The sequence below is a fragment of the Mchenga conophoros genome, linkage group LG16 (assembly GCF_057382185.1).
Source record: "Mchenga conophoros isolate Kocher_MC1m ecotype Shallow Benthic linkage group LG16, M_conophoros_male_GT1.1, whole genome shotgun sequence".
NCBI classification, from domain to species: domain Eukaryota; kingdom Metazoa; phylum Chordata; class Actinopteri; order Cichliformes; family Cichlidae; genus Mchenga; species Mchenga conophoros.
Window position 1 is genome coordinate 22,777,459 of NC_140541.1, and position 17,755 is coordinate 22,795,213.

At 37.1% G+C, this 17,755-nt stretch overlaps 1 protein-coding gene across 2 annotated transcripts; it reads left to right on the forward strand.

Annotated features, from left to right (window-relative positions):
• The first annotated feature begins 462 nt into the window (after window positions 1–462).
• lnpa (limb and neural patterns a) lies at window positions 463–12,236 on the forward strand. 2 transcript variants are annotated; one of them, XM_085249559.1, is made up of 13 exons: window positions 463–586; window positions 1,318–1,423; window positions 1,906–1,947; window positions 4,068–4,255; window positions 4,340–4,398; window positions 4,494–4,534; window positions 8,050–8,133; window positions 8,253–8,310; window positions 8,413–8,634; window positions 9,742–9,847; window positions 10,486–10,556; window positions 10,871–11,014; window positions 11,249–12,236. In XM_085249559.1, exons 2-13 carry the CDS (start codon window positions 1,397–1,399, stop codon window positions 11,419–11,421), a joined length of 1,215 nt encoding a protein of 404 aa, XP_085105685.1. In that variant the 5' UTR covers window positions 463–586; window positions 1,318–1,396; the 3' UTR covers window positions 11,422–12,236. The 2 variants fall into 2 exon arrangements, with proteins under 2 accessions (XP_085105685.1, XP_085105686.1); XM_085249560.1 differs by having other exon boundaries at window positions 8,253–8,304; window positions 11,249–12,235.
• The last annotated feature ends 5,519 nt before the right edge of the window (window positions 12,237–17,755 follow it).

Consider the following 17,755-nt stretch of genomic DNA (forward strand, 5'->3'; position numbering starts at 1 on the left):
AGTAGGACAATAATCTGAACCGCCTCAAAATGAAGGTTTTGGAGCGGCCTAGTCGAAGTCCTAACTCAAGTCAGATTGAGATGCTTGGCATGACCTCAAACAGGTCGTTGGTGTTTGAAAACCCTGTAATGTGGCTGACTTACAAAAAAGAATTATGCAAAAGATAGTTAACCAAAATTCCTCCACAGCCATGTGAAAGACTCATTGCCAGTTATCATAAACACTTGACTGGAACAACCACTTAGTGTAGGTTTAGGGGGCAATTACATTTTCCCATAAGACCAGATAGATTTTACTAACCCTAACCCCCTCCCCCACCTGTTAATAAATGAAATCATTATTTAAGAACTTAATTTTTGTATTAACTCATGTTATATTTGTCTAAAATTAAAATTAGTTTGAGTTTCTCACAACTTTGTACCAGGCTTCATGAGCCACAGACCAAACTCCCGTGAAGGCCCCGGTGTGCTCATGCTCCATGCTGGCTCTTCGAGTGGACACTCCCCCATCTTGGCTCACACACCCTCCGTGCAACGACAGGAGCGACTGCCACAGGCTGTTGAAACAGGACAACACAACTTTCAAGGTAAGTACACCAGTCTCTGTCAAAACACGGAGCTGTTATTCATTCACTTAGCACTTCTATAATTTGGCCTCGCTTGTGTGTACAAACTCTGGCGAAACTTGGCGACCTTGCTTTAGTTATCTCGGTGAACTGCAGGGCGCAGTAGTGTTAGCCCTGCAAGCTAGCGATTACACAAACTTAGCTGCAACACCTCAAAGCTAATGTATATGTATATGTGTATTAATTTATTATAGGCTATTTAGTACATGTTGGCTGAAAAAAGCGATATAAAAAACCTGTGAGATAACTATTAACGTCAGCTCGATTCTTGCTGACGCCTCCGGAAAGTTGTTTAGGTTTGCTAATTTGAGCTAGCAAGGACAACCTACTTCAGCTTAGTCACTGATGAAGTTTAATAAAAAGCGTTTAAGTGTGTTTTACAGGTGATTTAAGAGGATTGGTGTATGTTTTCTAAACGTCAGTCAAAACATGTACCTATAGCTGTTAACGAGCCGCTGAAACTGTGAACGCTCCTCTGTGATTGTTTGGAGCTGCTGTTGCACATACATATACAGAAGTACATGCTTTATAGCTCTACAGTTTAACTAAAAATGAGCCTCACAGAAAAAGTATTATTAAAACTTCTGGATTTATTTCGGGAATGCTGTATTATACTGCGGCAGTTGTTGCACAATGTACCTAATACATTGGCAACCGAGTGTGTATTCACAACTCATTACTGCTGTCAACAGGTGGAGAGGTAATTTGTGAAACGGCATCAGAGGAGGGTCCCAGTAACAGAGTAACCTACACTCCTTCCTCTTCATCAACATGGGGGCTGCGGTCTCACGGTGGAGGGTTTGTATTCAAACCTTTATTAACCATGTCATGTGAAACAAATTACAGTGCAGTTAGTTAGTGTTACTTCTGCTTTTTGATAGTTTTGAATCATTTTCAGTAAACTCTTACTTTGGAAGCATGACTTTAACAGGCACCATTTCTACCACACCAAACGTAATACACAAGCAATGATCTCATGGTTGGATAGATTTACATAAATTTTGTATGTCTAAACAGTACATCTGTGTTCTAGTTGGCATGACATGATGCACATTTGCATGATCAGGGTAGCCTGTTAGTAATAGAATAACACACATAATGCACGTACAAAAGTAGGAAGAAGAAAAAGGAAGTTTCCAGATCTTTTTCTCTCTCTCTCCCTCTCTCTCTCTCTCTCTCTCTCTTTTTTTTTTTTTTTTTTAAAGTTCCTCACAAAGAGCGCTATTGTTTTGGAAATCGTAATTGTACAATACCTCTTATTCAAACTTTTTGTCTTATAGGCGAAACCATCCACTGTGGAGATTTTGGAAGGAATTGACAAGGTACGCTTAACCTATTTAAAAAAAAAAAAAAAAAACAAAAACAAAAAAAAAAAACTATTTCAAGCTACAATATGAACTTCCTGTCTTTTATTAATGCAAATCTCTGATAAATATTGGTTATTGCACAATTGGTTTTTATGCTCAATCAAGGCAGATTTTGATGCAGAAAAAATGACTTAAATGTGTTGTATAAGCACCGACCTTCAGTGACTGCCATAGCAGCTCCTTATTTGCTAAGTGATAGAGCTTTACTGCTCTTCTGCATTGCAGCCAGTGTCAGACTATTTAAAGATCCTGTCCTTGGAGCACGGACATGATGACATCTTCCTGTCACAAAGACATCAATGACACTGAAGTTGCAATGCAATGGGTGTTGCTGCTTTTTGTTTAGCTTCAATTATTCACCTGTGAAAGAATATATATATATGTTGTGAGCGTGTGTGTGTGTGTGTGACATATAGCACACAGCACATTCGTAAACACAAACAGACCACTGTGAGGTTAAATGTGAGACCAGCTTGTGCTTAGAGTGACACACACACATGTTACAGTGCAACCATAGTGGCCAAGAGTGGTCCCATTTTTGTCCAGTAGCTATTTTTAGAATATGTAGTCAGCAGCCTGAAGCAGTGGTGTCACATTTCAGTTTAAAAAAAGCATAAAGTACCTGTTTATGTGTGACGTAATAATGGTTGAGGTGAGAGAAAACTCATGTTCTGACCAAATGATTCATTTCCAGTTAAACCCTATGTTAGATTACACATCTCTTTAGTCTGGTGAGCTTAGGTTATTTGCTAAAATGTAGTGAGAGAAATATCATAAAGGGAGTGATGCAAATGCTGAATGTTGGATGAAATTCTGCACTTAAAGTTTGCATCTAAGAAAAATAAAACTGTTCCAGTATTTATAACCCTAATGGTTCCCCACTGCAAGATTGCATCTAGCTGTTTTTCCACAGCATCTTACTGCATTTATATTACCTTCTATTAAATTAAATTAAGATAATGCAGGATCATGCCCAAGTCGTAATGGAAAAGCCTGTTGTGAAATTTTCAATACAATTTTATTTATATTAGACCAAACCAAAAGGGCATTTGAGGCCTTTTATTTTATCACTATAAAGGCAGAAATGCAGTGATCACTTGTGAGCAAGCACTTAGCTACAGTGGAGAGAACAAAAAGAAAAAGACTACCTTTTAACAGGATAAACCAGACTCAGGGAGGCAATCTGTCTACTGGTTGGGGTGTGAGGAAAGCAAAAAAAGCAGACCACAGAGAGACAGAGTCAGTGTGCATTTGCATTGATTCTAAAAGTCTAGGAAACTTGGCACAAGTTTTCCAAAAGATGTATTTGGTATGGTGGCGATGGGGCTTGGTTCCAAATGTTCAGTGCATGTTAAATTGGGTTGTGAACTAGTTAATATATAATCAAGGCCATAGCTGGCTCATAGTGGGCCTTTGAGGGGTTTCTAGTCAGTGAGTCTGTTACATGAGCTAACTGAAGAGTGAGCTTTATGCTGTTATTTCTGGCTGACAATAAACCAAAATGTATGTTTTGCGTAAATGAAACCCCACTTCAAAACAACAACAACAACAACTCAGAATAACTTGATACTGATTTACAATGACTTCCTTCTTGGGACACAAGTGGACTTTACAGTGTCCTTGTATTGTCATAACATTACCACACAAATAGCAACAGTTTTTTGTTTTGTTTTTCTTCACATCCATCTCTGTAAAAAGTTGTAAAAACAGCAGTTTGCGTACAACATTGAGGGGGCTCTGAGCCTAAGAATTTCATTGCCAATGTTATCTGTATGTGACAAATAAAGCTTGAAACTTAAAGTTGATGGCATGTAGAAAACCAGTTTTAGTAATGATCCAAAATAGGTGAAATGGCGTTAACAAAATGTTAATAATTTTCCTAATAAATATATAAACTGCATTTGAATGACTTGCATTACATGAGACTGAAGTTAAAATATGTTCAAAACATTAATGGTTATTTTTATAAATATGTTAATAGAAGTTTGAATATAAAATGTAAGTTCAAACTCCAGTTTTGTTTTTTTTAATTTTTATTATTGATCCTTTCATGATCCTTCCATTTTTCTCCACAGGGCATACAGGTTCTTGAAGAATATAGTGAGAAAAATCAAAGGCAGCTGAAGATATGGGTTGGACGACTGCTTCTCTACTCGTCGCTTCTCTACTTGATCACTTGTGTAGTTGTGTATTTCTGGTATCTGCCCGAACAGTTAATGGGACGGCTCATATTGTCTCTTCCCTTTCTAATAGTTCCGTTATTGTAAGTATAAGAGATAATCTATCATATTTTCACTAAACTGTAATTGTGATTTATTGAGATGGCTGTTTTTTCTCTTCTGTTTAGAGTGTGGTTACTTCGAAAATTGCTGATAAAGTTTTTTTCCAGAAGAACTGAAAAAAATAGTAAGTTTTTTTTCCTCTGTTGTGCAAGTTTTTTTTTTTTTTTTTATAAATTTATGTTTAAACAGATGTTGGATTTCCTAACGTTTTCTTTCCAGATGAAAAGTTAGAGGATCTTAAAGCAGAAAAGAGGAAAATAGTAAGTGATGTTTTTATTTATAATACAGAAATACTTTTATGTGCAGTGCTGTGCAGAATTGAGACACTGTTGGATGCCTGGGAAGAAAATTATGAAGTGAAAATAATAAGTTTGCCTGATATGATTTATGTTTACTGATGCTGTTGTGCTAAATTTTATTTGACTCAACTTGAACGTGAATTCTGTCATAATGTCGATGATTCATAAAAAGTTTTGCGAGGTTGAACATGACCTTTTTTCTTCGGGAGCTTTTGAAGATGGGCTTGGCACAATAGAGAACCTGAGAACACCATCTATTACAAGGCTCACTGTGCTTGTCTTTGAAGATGATTTATTTTTATATTTGCTTTTTGTTTTTGATTGTTTCAAGTAGTTATAAAGCCTCTAAGATTGTATGTATTCAGCCAAAGTTAATAACATCTTTTAAACGGGCGACATTCCAAAAATCTAACAAAAGTGTCAGCAATCAGTTACGTAAATTCAAAAACACATTTCAAAACAGATATTGCCATGCATCGTTGCACAATGATCTGTGACTCTACCTAAGTGTGTAATGTAAGATTTCAAAGGCTTGATCATTGAAAGCCACAAAATGTGTGATCAATTATTTGTTGTTAGTGTTTTATTTTTTTCTGTTTAGGGGATGGTGATTTATATTGGTAATTATAATCTTTGCAGTGGTTTAGAGTTTTAACTATAAGTAGGACTGCTCAATTAATTGAATTTTAATCACGATTACGATCTGGGTTTTCAACGATCATTAAAAATGACTGAGCCGATTATTAGCCCCTCCCTCATGCTTTACTCTCGCGCTGCTCCGTGTGACCCGAGGGAAGCTCGGAAAGCTAAGCAGAAGTTATTTGGAGAGAAGAGTGACTGCCATTGGTTGAAAAGAGGTAAAAAAAAACTTCAGTGGTGTGGAAACATTATGGGTTCGCGGAGTCAGACGTGGATCAAGTAGACACAGTGTGTAAACTTTGCTATGGTGTAGTAGCTGCACCACAGAGCAACACTGCAAAGTTCACTAAACATAGATGTTTACATTTTTCATTTATTTCTTATATTGCAAACATTTGCACTGTTATCAGTATTTGCACACTATTTTATATTATTTTTTAAAGTCATTATTCAATACATTGTTATTGTTAACCCTTTAAAGCCGGTCAGAGCAGCAAGCTCTGTTTTGTGTAACTATTTTTAAATCCCGCTAAGCCGCTAAGCTAGCACAATAAATTTTTTTCCATATGAAACCAGAGGAGTTGTACTTACATCTTATGCCATCAGCTTGTCCTCGGTCACGGTTTCCTTCCACATAAAGTTTTGCAAAAATTGCATAAAAAGCGCTTGCAGGAACAAAAACATAATACTCCAGAAACACGCTTTGCCGATCAGCTGTTCGTAACACTTCCCACATTGAAAAAGACGTCAACGCGAACTATCGCATTTACTGCCCGAAACCGGAAGTGACGTCATTTTCGCGGAAAATGTAGTTTTTTACTTGTAGGCCTTAAAAGCCTATACTGGTGTTTTTATAAGTCATGTTTGACTTTTCTGAATAGTTTCTGTGATGCTTAGAACTCTAATTGCACTGCTGGAAATAGTTTATTTTGATGCACCTGCTGTTTTCTTTGCAAATTTGCATCATAGGATTGTTTATTTTTTTGTTTTTCCTGCAGTATATAAAAATTGCTGTATCTCCAAAATAAAACTATGAAGACACTCAAAAGAAATTTCCTGTTGTTGTAAACTATTTTTTTGCAACTTTTTTGTATTTAAAGTTTTGAGGGATAAACCTCTTAAATTTATCCAAGTAGAAATATATGTAAAAAACAAAACAAAAACGATTTTCAATTTTTTTCTAGTTTATTGCACTTTTTTGCAATTAATGTAATTACTATGGACTTAATACATACATATTATTAAAATATGGGCTATAACAGTTGTATTGATGTATAGCAACTTGAAATGCTCCCACAAATAGCACTACAATATGTAAAAAAAAAATAATATAATCTCTGGCCGACTTGGTTCTATGGTAGGTCTTAAAGGGTTAAATAAATATCGTCAAATAATCGTGATCTCAATTTCAGTGAAAATAATCGTGATTATCATTTTTGCCATAATCGAGCAGCCCTAACTACAAGTGAAATGGCTTTTACATTCTTTACACTTAGTGTTTACCCACCAACCATTTCATTAGGTGCATCTTGTTAGTACTGGTTTGGACCCTCTTTTGCTTTTCCAACTACCCCATTTCTTCATGGCACAGATTCAACAAGGTGCTGGAGATATTTCTCAGAGATTTATATTCATTTTTATATGATAACATCACACACTGCAGATTTGTTGGCTACAGAACCGTGATCTCTTGTTCCAGCCAATTCCCAAAGATACTCCATTGAATTGAAATCTGGTGACTGTGGAGATGATTTGAACTTGGCCCTTTACGCTTTCTTTTTTATATATCATTCACTGCGGTGTAAATCCTAGAGGCGATTGCATGGGAAAATTTCAATACATCAGCAGTTTCTGACATACTCAGACCAGCCCCTCTGGCACTAACAACCATGCTGCATTCAAAGTCCCTTTTCTTCCTCATTCTAATGGTCAGTTTGAAATGTAGCGGGTTTTTATATCTACATGGCTAAATAAACTGGGGTGTTGCCATGTGATTAGCTGATTAGATACTTGTGTTAAAGAGCAGCTGAACAAGTTTGTAAAGTGGTTGATGGGTGTATTTGTCAGTGTTGAGAAACTTAAGTCTGCTATGAATATATGAGTTGAAATTGAGTAGAACAGCTCAGTTGGTTTTGTCCTGTGCTGCTACATCCTTGATGTGACATAAACAATGAATGAGTTAAATATAGTTTGGCATTTTTTTTTTTTTTTTACTTGTAGCCTGAAGTCCACTTAAAAAAATTGTAATTTTGATTCTTCACGGTCCACTCGTAAAGCCAGGATTGACATTTAATGCCTTATAAAATTAGTTTTGGTTATCTTCTCAGCAATTTTCTGTAAGATACTCTAAGCTCTGTGAAGACAACATTTGATTGGTACAAAACCTTGATCCAGTAAACTACTCTTCTAATGTCACTTTAATTAATTGCATTTACTACAGGAAAGAAATAAATCTGAGAAATTGCTTGTCATCCTCTGTCAAGTCTAATAACTTTCAATAATTAGGGCTGATAGATTTTCACACTCTCCATTATCGAAGTAGTGAATGTAATTATTCCTCATATTATATGTAAACATTAAGAAATGTTCTGTACTCACTCTAAATGAAGATGTACAATGTAGTGAAGTTGCTTTAAGGGCTCTTTTCTCAGTCACTTTGACATGCGATGTTATTGAAGGTGATTCTAAGATATTTGTGTGTATTTATAAATGCCAGTTTATGACACACATGATCAGCAAATGATTACTCTGATATGTTAACAGTGATAAATACTTTCAGGCAATAAATTAAAAGATAATTTAAGTTTATTTCTTAATGTTTTTGCATTTATTTCCAGCTTGAAGAAGTTATGGAAACTGAAACATATAAAAATGCAAAAATGATTCTGGAGAGATTTGATCCTGATTCCAAGAAAAATATTGTGAGTTCTTTTTTGTTTTTTTTCTCTGCTGTATAAATTGTCTGATTGCGTTCGGTTTATATATATATATTTTTTTTATATTAAAGCATGTTCTTGTACCTCCTCTGTTCTGTATGAAGGAGCTTGAATCGACTCCAGTTGCTCCTCAGATAACTCCAAAACCAGGACAAGGTAGCAGTGAGTTTTGAACGTTCTCAGGAGACAATACTATTTGCCCTACTTCGACTCTGGCATTTCCTATTATGCTATTAAAGCATCCTGCAATGTTTTCTGTGTTAGAACTCCGCCATCGGAATGTCATCCCAAAGGCCCCCCCAGTGGTGGTGAATCCTGCAAGCGAAGCTGCTGCCCGCCCTCCTCTTGCCTCCAGGCCCACCTATCCTGGAAGATCTTCCCACTCTGCTCCAGGTGGACCCCCAGAGAGGAGCCTGTCAGCTATAGCTGCTCAGCAGAGCTTGATGAGGAAGCCTGTGACCCCTGGAACACCTGTTCCAGGAGTCGGTGAGTTACCTGCACACAGGGGGACCAGATCATAATGTGGTCGATTAAGGTGTGATTTACTCTTTCCTGGCTCTTTGTCCCCAGTTGTTCAAAGCTCTGTGGTGTGTGTTGTCAGAAAGGATGTAGTATGTTGTACAGTAAGGTAGTGGATAATTGTGGAAATGTATGATAACAATATCTAACTATATGGTCTAACTTTTGTCCACTAAGTGTCTTACTTGGGCCTGAGATTGCAATTGATAACTTTTGTTACTATGACCATAATATTTGTATAATATTTACCTCAAGAGGATATGATCTATCATCATTGGCTGCTTTTAAAGATTGAAAAGGAACAACCAGAAAGATAGATGAAACATTTCTCATAAAGCAGTTGTTTTATATGGAAGACATCTGTGGGGTATAGGGGTATTGAATATTCAATATCAGTAATTTCTGGACTGACCACTCAATAGAAAAAAAAAATGCAAATAACTGCAAACAGTAAAGGAAAATGTGCTCCTAGAGTAGTGGAAGCTGTATGCTGTAATTGCCATGTGGAATGCCAACTGTGAGGTATGCACGATGCAGTATTACATTAACTATGATTAATTAGCCAGACCTGCATTTGTTCTCTGGGCAATGGTGGTAGAATCTCACTAAATGTCTTTTAATGCTTAGTGAAATTGCCTTTGGCATTGGGAACACCTCACAAATGGTTTACATGAGTTGATGTTATCACCTGCTTCTGCTGAAAATTGAAAGTGAAAAGCAATTTGATACAAAGAGTCACCACAGAGTTTCCATATGTTGGTAAATTAATAACCAGCAGGATACTGAGACTCTGCCAAGTCTCACAGAAATGACCAGTCATCTTCCTATGATTGCTCTTGATGTTGGATTATATTAATTACTACTCACCAACGCAGCAGGGATTCGGGACGTGCTTTGCAAGTGCGATCCGGTGTTAAGACATTAAGAAAAAGAGGCAGCTTTTTGTAAAATTAATCATGGTTTGTGCACCACACTATTTCACAGATTTATTACTGTAAGCAGCACCTGTTTACTGAAGTATGCATTCCAAGCTGCAGAGTGCATCTAACAGGCAAAGATGCTATGCTTTAACAGGGATGCACCCCCCAGGCCCACCGCTGGCCAGACCTGTGATCCCAAGGGAGAGAGGTGCTATGGACAGAGTCATAGAGTATCTTGTTGGAGATGGCCCTCAGAACAGGTAAATAAAATGGGAAAATGAGTCTCTTCAGTAATGCAGTAAAGTAAATGCAACCTGTGTATCATGTCATGAAAAAGTTGTAAACATCTGAAATGCATTAATTTGATAAATATTAGACGATCGGAATATAGCTGTGTTGAAATGTGTAAATGAATTTTTTAGGCAGAATCTGCTTTTTTTTTTTTTTTTTTTTTTTTTTATAAATGCCAAACCATTTAAAGTTACGTTTATTAAACCTTGAAAGAGCTCTTAAAAAGGCGAACTGAAAACAACTCTTATTCTTCTTGCACCGATCCTCCTTTTTAATATATGATGATCATGCTTCCCTTAAACATTAATTTAAACTTGTCCATCATTGCAGCTGCTCAACACTGACTGAAATATAGTACTCTTTTGTAGTAGCCTGCAATAGTTGTAGCTTTATCAGCTAAAATCATATAGTCTGTTTTAAAACAATTTTTTTACAGTTTGTAGTTGTTTTTTTTTTTATGTTGCACATTACTTTATCTGGAAATTTTAAATCTACTTTGTAGATTTGTGTTAGGAGTGGTAATACTGAGTTATCCAGTGCCTGTTCACATGCTATGTAATATCTTACTAGATTGTTTGTTTGTTGTTGTTGTTTCCCTTCTTCATAGATACGCTCTCATATGTCAGCAGTGTCTGTCCCATAACGGCATGGCATTAAAAGAAGAATTTGAATATATTGGTGAGACTTTGAGAATCACAGCACACTTTGTCAGTCTCCATCAAACACTGTGCCTTCATTTGCCCTCTAGCATTTGGCAGCATAGTATATCATATGGCTCTTAAATGCCTCTGCCACTACCAACTCCTGTAAGCAAAAAGAAAGCAAGATTGAATATGCAAAGTAGTGCTACACATCAATCTGAAATGTTTATGCATCTGAGGCATTTTTTTCCCATTGGTTCATATTCATGTATATTAATCTATGTCTGTTTCACAATGTATTAGCATGGTTACATAAAATATATGCGTGGGGTTTTATTTGTTTCTTTTCAGCCTTTCGATGTGCGTATTGTTATTTCTTGAACCCTGCAAGAAAGACGAGGCCTCAGGCACCCAGGCTCACCGAGGTCGCTGGTAACCATAAGATGTCACCAGAGGCGACTGGTACTGATGCAGATGATAACCAAACTGTTTTAGGTAATAATGAACTGCAAATGTAAATCAAGTTATTAAGGTGTATTACACTAAAATGTTAAATTAATTAATCTAATACAGATACAGATCTAAAATGGATAAAATAGCATTCTTTTGTACGCATACAGTAGTAGTCATTTTCTTATCTTCACCCTTTTAAAAAAAATACTTGTTCATATGCATTTCAAATCTAAACGTAAAAAAAAAAGAGAAGAAATAACTGTTTCTAATTATCAGAGAACACGAAGCTTACTGATGTCCCTGCTGGTTCAAATACCCAAGAGCCGGCTATACCAACAGCCACAGAGCCCAGTTCTGCATCAGATGGCCAAAACACCCCAGAGTCGCAAGACCTGCCCTCTGAGAAATCTGACGGAGAGCAAGATTTGTCTGCCATGGAAGTGGAATAAAACAGCGGCGCGGTAATTTCACCACAAGTCAGACTGGAACATTTTTGTTTTCATTGAGGAAATGTAGAAATGATTAGCTTCCAAGTAAATGCCGTAAGTTTGAAGAGCACAATAACAGATGTTAATGCAATCTTCAGCTTACAGAGTGTTCTTTCTTTTGAAAATTGCAATAGTAATTAATTAAACATTGAACTTGCATAGTAGTAGCATTTGATAGCAACTGCCAAACACTCTTATATTTTTAGCATGTTTACAGGTCAATAACAGAGCTATGAGGGTTAAGCTTGTCTCAGTGTTGCATAGGAAAAGTCTCTCTCTCTTTTTTTTAACAGGGTTTTGAAGGAGTTTCTGTCTTTATTCTAACAAGGTACAACTTCAGAAACAGAAATATTTTGTGGAAAAATTATTTATGGGAAATTATTTATAAATATTTTTTCTATATTGCTGCGCCCTTTTCTGACAGTGTTGAATGGAATACTTTGCAGCTTGGAGGTGCTTACATGTTTACACTACCACTGTACCAGAATGATGATGATGATAATAATAATAATAATGCACATGCACTATGTATTTTTTTGCTAAAGGAGGAAAACAGGTTTGTCAGTCCTGTTATACTGACTGAAGTGCCTTTTTATATGTCAAGTCCCTATTTGAGAACATTGTCTATTAAATGTTTTTACATGTAGACGGTGAAGTCATTCAGCTGTTTTAAGTCTTAAAAGGCAGCGTCTGTTTGCTAAACAAGTTCCCGGTATGTATGTATGTATAAATGATATTAAATAAACGTTTGAGAAAATCTATTTATCTGTGTTCACAATCACAACCACTTTGTCTTCATTGCTATATTTATGAAAGCACCATTTATTTCTGTTGTATTTTAAAAGTGATTCTACATCAGCATTAAATTAACATTTGAGCAACAACATGAGAAACAACTCCCCGGGATCTCTCTAACCTGTATTGTTGTTTCTTGTATATGTTGTATTTTAAATGGGTACCCATTTTCTTCTTTGGCCGTCTTCTCAATCAGGCCCAAATTTAAGCAGTCCGTTTTCATTAGCAGGCCAGTTTTAGCTTGTGATCATTTTATTTTAGCTCATTGATCATTTCAGACAGTGTAAGATAATGGTGCTGACACAGAGCCTGACCAGTCTTGATTGCTTGACCCTCTTCATTTGCAACAGCAAAGTCATTGCGGCTACAAAGTTGTTTTCTACCGTTACATGACCCTTTTCCCCTGAAGATACACCGTAAACTATTGGCGAGTTCAACATCCCACATCTTCTATGGGTTTTGATAATGTATGTTTACAGAGACGTGACCTCCCGGGCCTTGTAATGCATCAATCTGACACCAACAGTAACGCCTGATTCCACCGCATACTGTTTGAGGTTGACCTCTGACAAGAGCCAAACGGGGGGAAAAAAATGGGACATCAATAGGACGATGTTTGGATGTTTTCACACCACTGGGAGGTTGTTCAGTATACAAAGTGTGTGTGTGTGTGCGTGTGTGTGAGAGAGAGAATCATCACAAGTAATATTTCATGAAAGATCTCGATGCTGTGTGGTTTGAAAATTACGTGTGTGTGTGTGTGTATATATATATACACTTTTTAATTCCAAAGCACTGAATCATTTCATGACAGTTTGTATTATATCAGCCAGTGAAATTGTGTGTGGGGTTATCAAATCTTCGTAACAGCTTTCAGTTTTTTGTTTTTTTTCGTTGTTTTTGATGCATGAAGACTTTCACAAACAGATGAATGATCGCAGGGAGAAGAGTAAAATTGTGGTCTCAACTGTTTAACATGCCTTTAGAGGGGTTGCAGTTACGTTGGTACTAGCATTTGCGTAGTGTGATGATTTTTATCGGGTGCCAAATTGAAGGCCTATTTAAGTACAATCAATACTTGGGATAGCCCTTCAGCTATCTGATTTATACTGTAGTTATCATTGTCCGCACCTAATTGACCACCATCTCAAAATCTATTATATGAACAAAGAGTATTTCAAAGAAATACTGTTTACATAATGCAAAATCCAAAGGCACATTTTTAGTTTTTGTTTTGTTTTTTGTTTTTTTTCGGGGTTCTGCTTGATTGTCCAACCAGTCAAAAGATTACATCTGGATTGCTATCATGGAAACACTTAATTGATTTTCAAGGATGACAAATGACACACAAAGCCCCAGTGCCAAGGTAATTTTGAGCAAGAGATGAAAATGTACATGGTGCTGTCCCAAGGTTCATAGTTCTTTTCATACTCATCTCTCACATGTGCATTCGAGGCCACTTGACTTAAATTTATACTGATCTTTTATTTATACCCAGAAAAAATGGCAGATAAGAAACATAAGTGTTCTTGATATTGTGTTTTGTCATATCTAGCAGCCAAAGATTGAAATCCTGCGAAACAATTTTCTGAAGAAATGAAAGAGCGTGCCCTCCTGAACCCTGGAGGAAAATAACCCCACGGTGCGAGGCAGAATATGAAACAGAGGCACAGAATAAGTAAAATAGACAAGTGCACCAGGCTTGTCACTTTTCCATTTGCTGCCCCCGAGTGTGAGCACTTCAAAATTCTCCTCATCTCAGCTAAGACCTTCATCGTTATGCTCTATCTACTGTACTGAATACGAAAAAAGTACCATATCAGGCAAAGGTAATAAGGACGGGAGTTTTAAGCATTTACCATGTTTCTGTCAGTCATGAAGTAGAAAGCAACAGGAAGAACAACAAAGTCATAAATATGCAGCACATGCCATTGTGCACTGGAGACAATGTGGAAGAAAAAAATGCTGCAATGAGTGTCACAGAAGTAGTTAACTTGGTTGTGATATTAGACATTACCAGTGGCTCTTGACAACAGCATCATTACACAGAGCACAATCTCCTTCAGAGAAGCATTAAAATCAAATTAGATTATACAAGCGCTTGGCTTGATGAGCTGCGAGGGGTGATGGTTCCTAAAGAGTGGCTCTCTGGTTATTACTGTAAAGCTCTTCAGGTGCTTGGGCTTGAATTGCCACTTGATAAAGCTTACCACGAAAGGTCATCAGCTTTCAAGAAATTAGGGTTTTCGTTTTTCTTTTATTAATAATTCAAGTCAGATTAAACTTTCACACCCAGATGGATGGGCTTCCGTTTTTTCCCCCCACATTCTATCTGTCATATCATTGCATGCTGCTGAATGCATGATGCCAGCAATAAACCGCTGTGTTGTGGTTTATACCAGAGTGACATTCAGGGATCAGAGAGCATTGTCATTCTCTGTCCTATCTTGAACTCATTATACCACTTGAACGATGGCATCTGTTCGAGCACTGATGCAGTTTGACAGTTATTACAGCAAACAATCCACTTTCCTACATATATGCTATACTAGAAGAATAATATAGAAGTAAACTTTTGGAAAGAGTGCATGCAAGTGAAGTGGATAGTATCAGAATCTTCTGTATTATAGTGCTGTAGATTATTTTGATTTTAGACTTAGTGGTTTTAATGTTCCCATGCATGCATGATTTTGTGCATGAGGACACACGTATGTATAAATGTGTATATATATTGATTCATTTAACGCAGTGTAAGGATCCAACATGCCACAGGAATCAATAACATAGAAACAAGGTTATCCTGAATTTACAAATCCTGTCGTGTGCTGGGTAACATTTCAGCAACTATAGAGCACAATCAAATCACACAAAAAATTACATAGTTTAGTATGTAATGCATTTAGAACATATTTTGATGGAAAGACAACCAAAAAGAGAAGAGAGAGGAGAAGAAATGGAGAGCTACGACAACATAGCCCTTCACTATCTCATGTGGAAATCATACAAAGCATCCTGCAGGCAGCAGGTTCATTTTATAGCTTCATCTATTACCACACTGTCATTGTTAATTGTCTTCTTTTTACCTCTGCAGGATTCTCCAAATTGGTCCTATCGAATGTGACAGGAGGAAGAGCATTAAGCATCTGACAAGATGATATCTAAGTTCAATTTCCTACTCCTCACCTGATTTATACCTGCAGCAGATCATTTTCCTTTCTGTCATAAAGACCTCTATAAATCAGTGGTGCTTATGGAAGCACTACAGAACAGGGTCCCTGGATTTGTTTCCCCTGTGTTTGCTATTAGGAAGCCATTACAGCCACATTTTCCTCCTTCAAACAAAAATGATCAAATCTAATACTGGCAAGATTAGAGAGATAAAGAGAGAAAGGGCTGGCGGAGCCGTTCAACACAGTCCCCTATCTAAACAATATGCTCTAAACTCAATAAAAACAGGGCTTTTTGCTGGTGACACCATTATCCATCTGTTTGGACAAAATTGCTGTATCATGGTATAAATCTGCGATACAAGTGACATATCCTCTAAAATAAAAGGGAACATTAACTGCTCTATCTTCTAGAGGCCATGGGACTAGCTGGCTATAAGCTCAGTCAAGTGTGATGGCAGTTATACTGTGTTTTACTAGACTGCAGACAATTATACTTTGCTCCTATCCCCTAAGAAGACAAACTGCCTTGGCTTCAACTGAAATGATTTCAAATAGATTTTCCAAAATGTCTGTCGCCAGATTGCTTCCATACATTATTTCACTTAAATGGAGAGAAAAAAAGAGGGAGCAAATCCACAAATCAATCACAAAAGCCCACTTTACCAGATGGAAAGACGGCTTTCAGTGCATGTGTGTGTGTGTTTGTGTGAGTGGGTGTCTTGTGGAACCACAGAGAAGGACAGTTATAGGATGTGCAGTCCTGTCTCTGTTATGTCTCACTCATACTGAAGGATAACATAGTGTATCTGTTTCCAGTGTTGAGCTGGCAGTGCTGTGAGAGTGAAATAATGTGCCCTATAATGAACTGACCCGCCTGAACTTTTAGATTCTTAAACAATTACTTAATTGAATTACCAATCATGTGTAATCCAATAGGAAAAAAAAAACCCTTTAATGCAGTTATCTCACACATGACAGACAACTCACTGTTCACTGAGGAAGGTACTTGGTATCCCAATTTGTCTTTCATAGTACTAAGCTTATGCTACAGAAAATACAAAGGTTCTGTTTTTTAAGAACAATGTGTAAGAAATGTAGACTTATATATTGACAACAATACTCAACGGAAACTTAAATTGCTGCATGATCAATGTAGAGCAAGCTCAACATTCAGTTTAGCTTTATTTGTACAATTACAAGTGTCTACAGCACTTAGGAGACAAAAACGCTTAGTCTCAGCCAATAGGAAAACTGGATTTCAGCTCGGTGGCCCGTACACCCAATCAGAGCACGACTTTCGAGGTGAAAGTAGTGATGTGCGATACCACTGATTTCCTTTCCGATCCGATACCAAGTAATTTTCAGGGTGGTATCAACGATACTGATCCGATACAATACTTTATACAAAAAAAACGTATTTTATTTATTGTATCTCAAATTATAGCGTCATAATGATTACAGAACATCAGATTACTTGTTCTTATCACTTAATAATGCAGAGTTCATCATATAGAAATAAAAAAACTGAAGTTGTGCGCTATTTGAACACCTTGCCTGCCTGCAGCACTAAAGGACTCCGTGAGAGACGTCTGTCTCGCCCTAGCAGCATCTGTCCCTGTCCTCCTCTTCAGTTTGCCTCAACATACGCTCGTCATATTCTGTGATATGATTTACTCTGAGGTGTTTGACAAGGTTAGTGATGTTGCCACAACCAAACATGCCAACCCTCGCGATTTTTCCGGGAGAATCCCGGAGCCACCATTCTCCCGAATTTCCACCTGGACAACAAAATTGAAAAACCATATCGCAGAATTCATAGCGCGGCCCAGCCAATTCCAGTTTCCAACAATGGCGGCAGCTGCTTAGTTTTAATATTACTCTTATTTCTCTTTCTGGGTCGCAAAAAAAAAACAACTTTTAACATGTTTTCAGGTGAGAAAGTAGCTGTGTAAACTTCAAATATCTGAGCCGATCGACACATCGTTTTCAAACCCCCGCAGGCTTTCACTACTCGGGTTAAACATGATATATAAGTCACTTTGATAACTTAAAAATGTTATTGTTTGTCTTTTTCAGTGTTTTATTTGTTCGTGAGGAAATCGGTTTGGCTGAGATTAAAGTTATTAGATTAGATCAAATTAAATTTAACTTTATTAATCCCTCGGGTGGGTTCCTCCGGGGTTTTCACACAGCTGAGTAAACGTCAAACAGAAAACTAATTAAAGAAAGTGTGAGACGGTCGAGAGTTTACGCCAGCGCCCGGTTATATTTTAGATAGCAAGGAGCAGACGGCTGAGTTTCACTCCACCGAGGGAGCCTGTGACGTATAC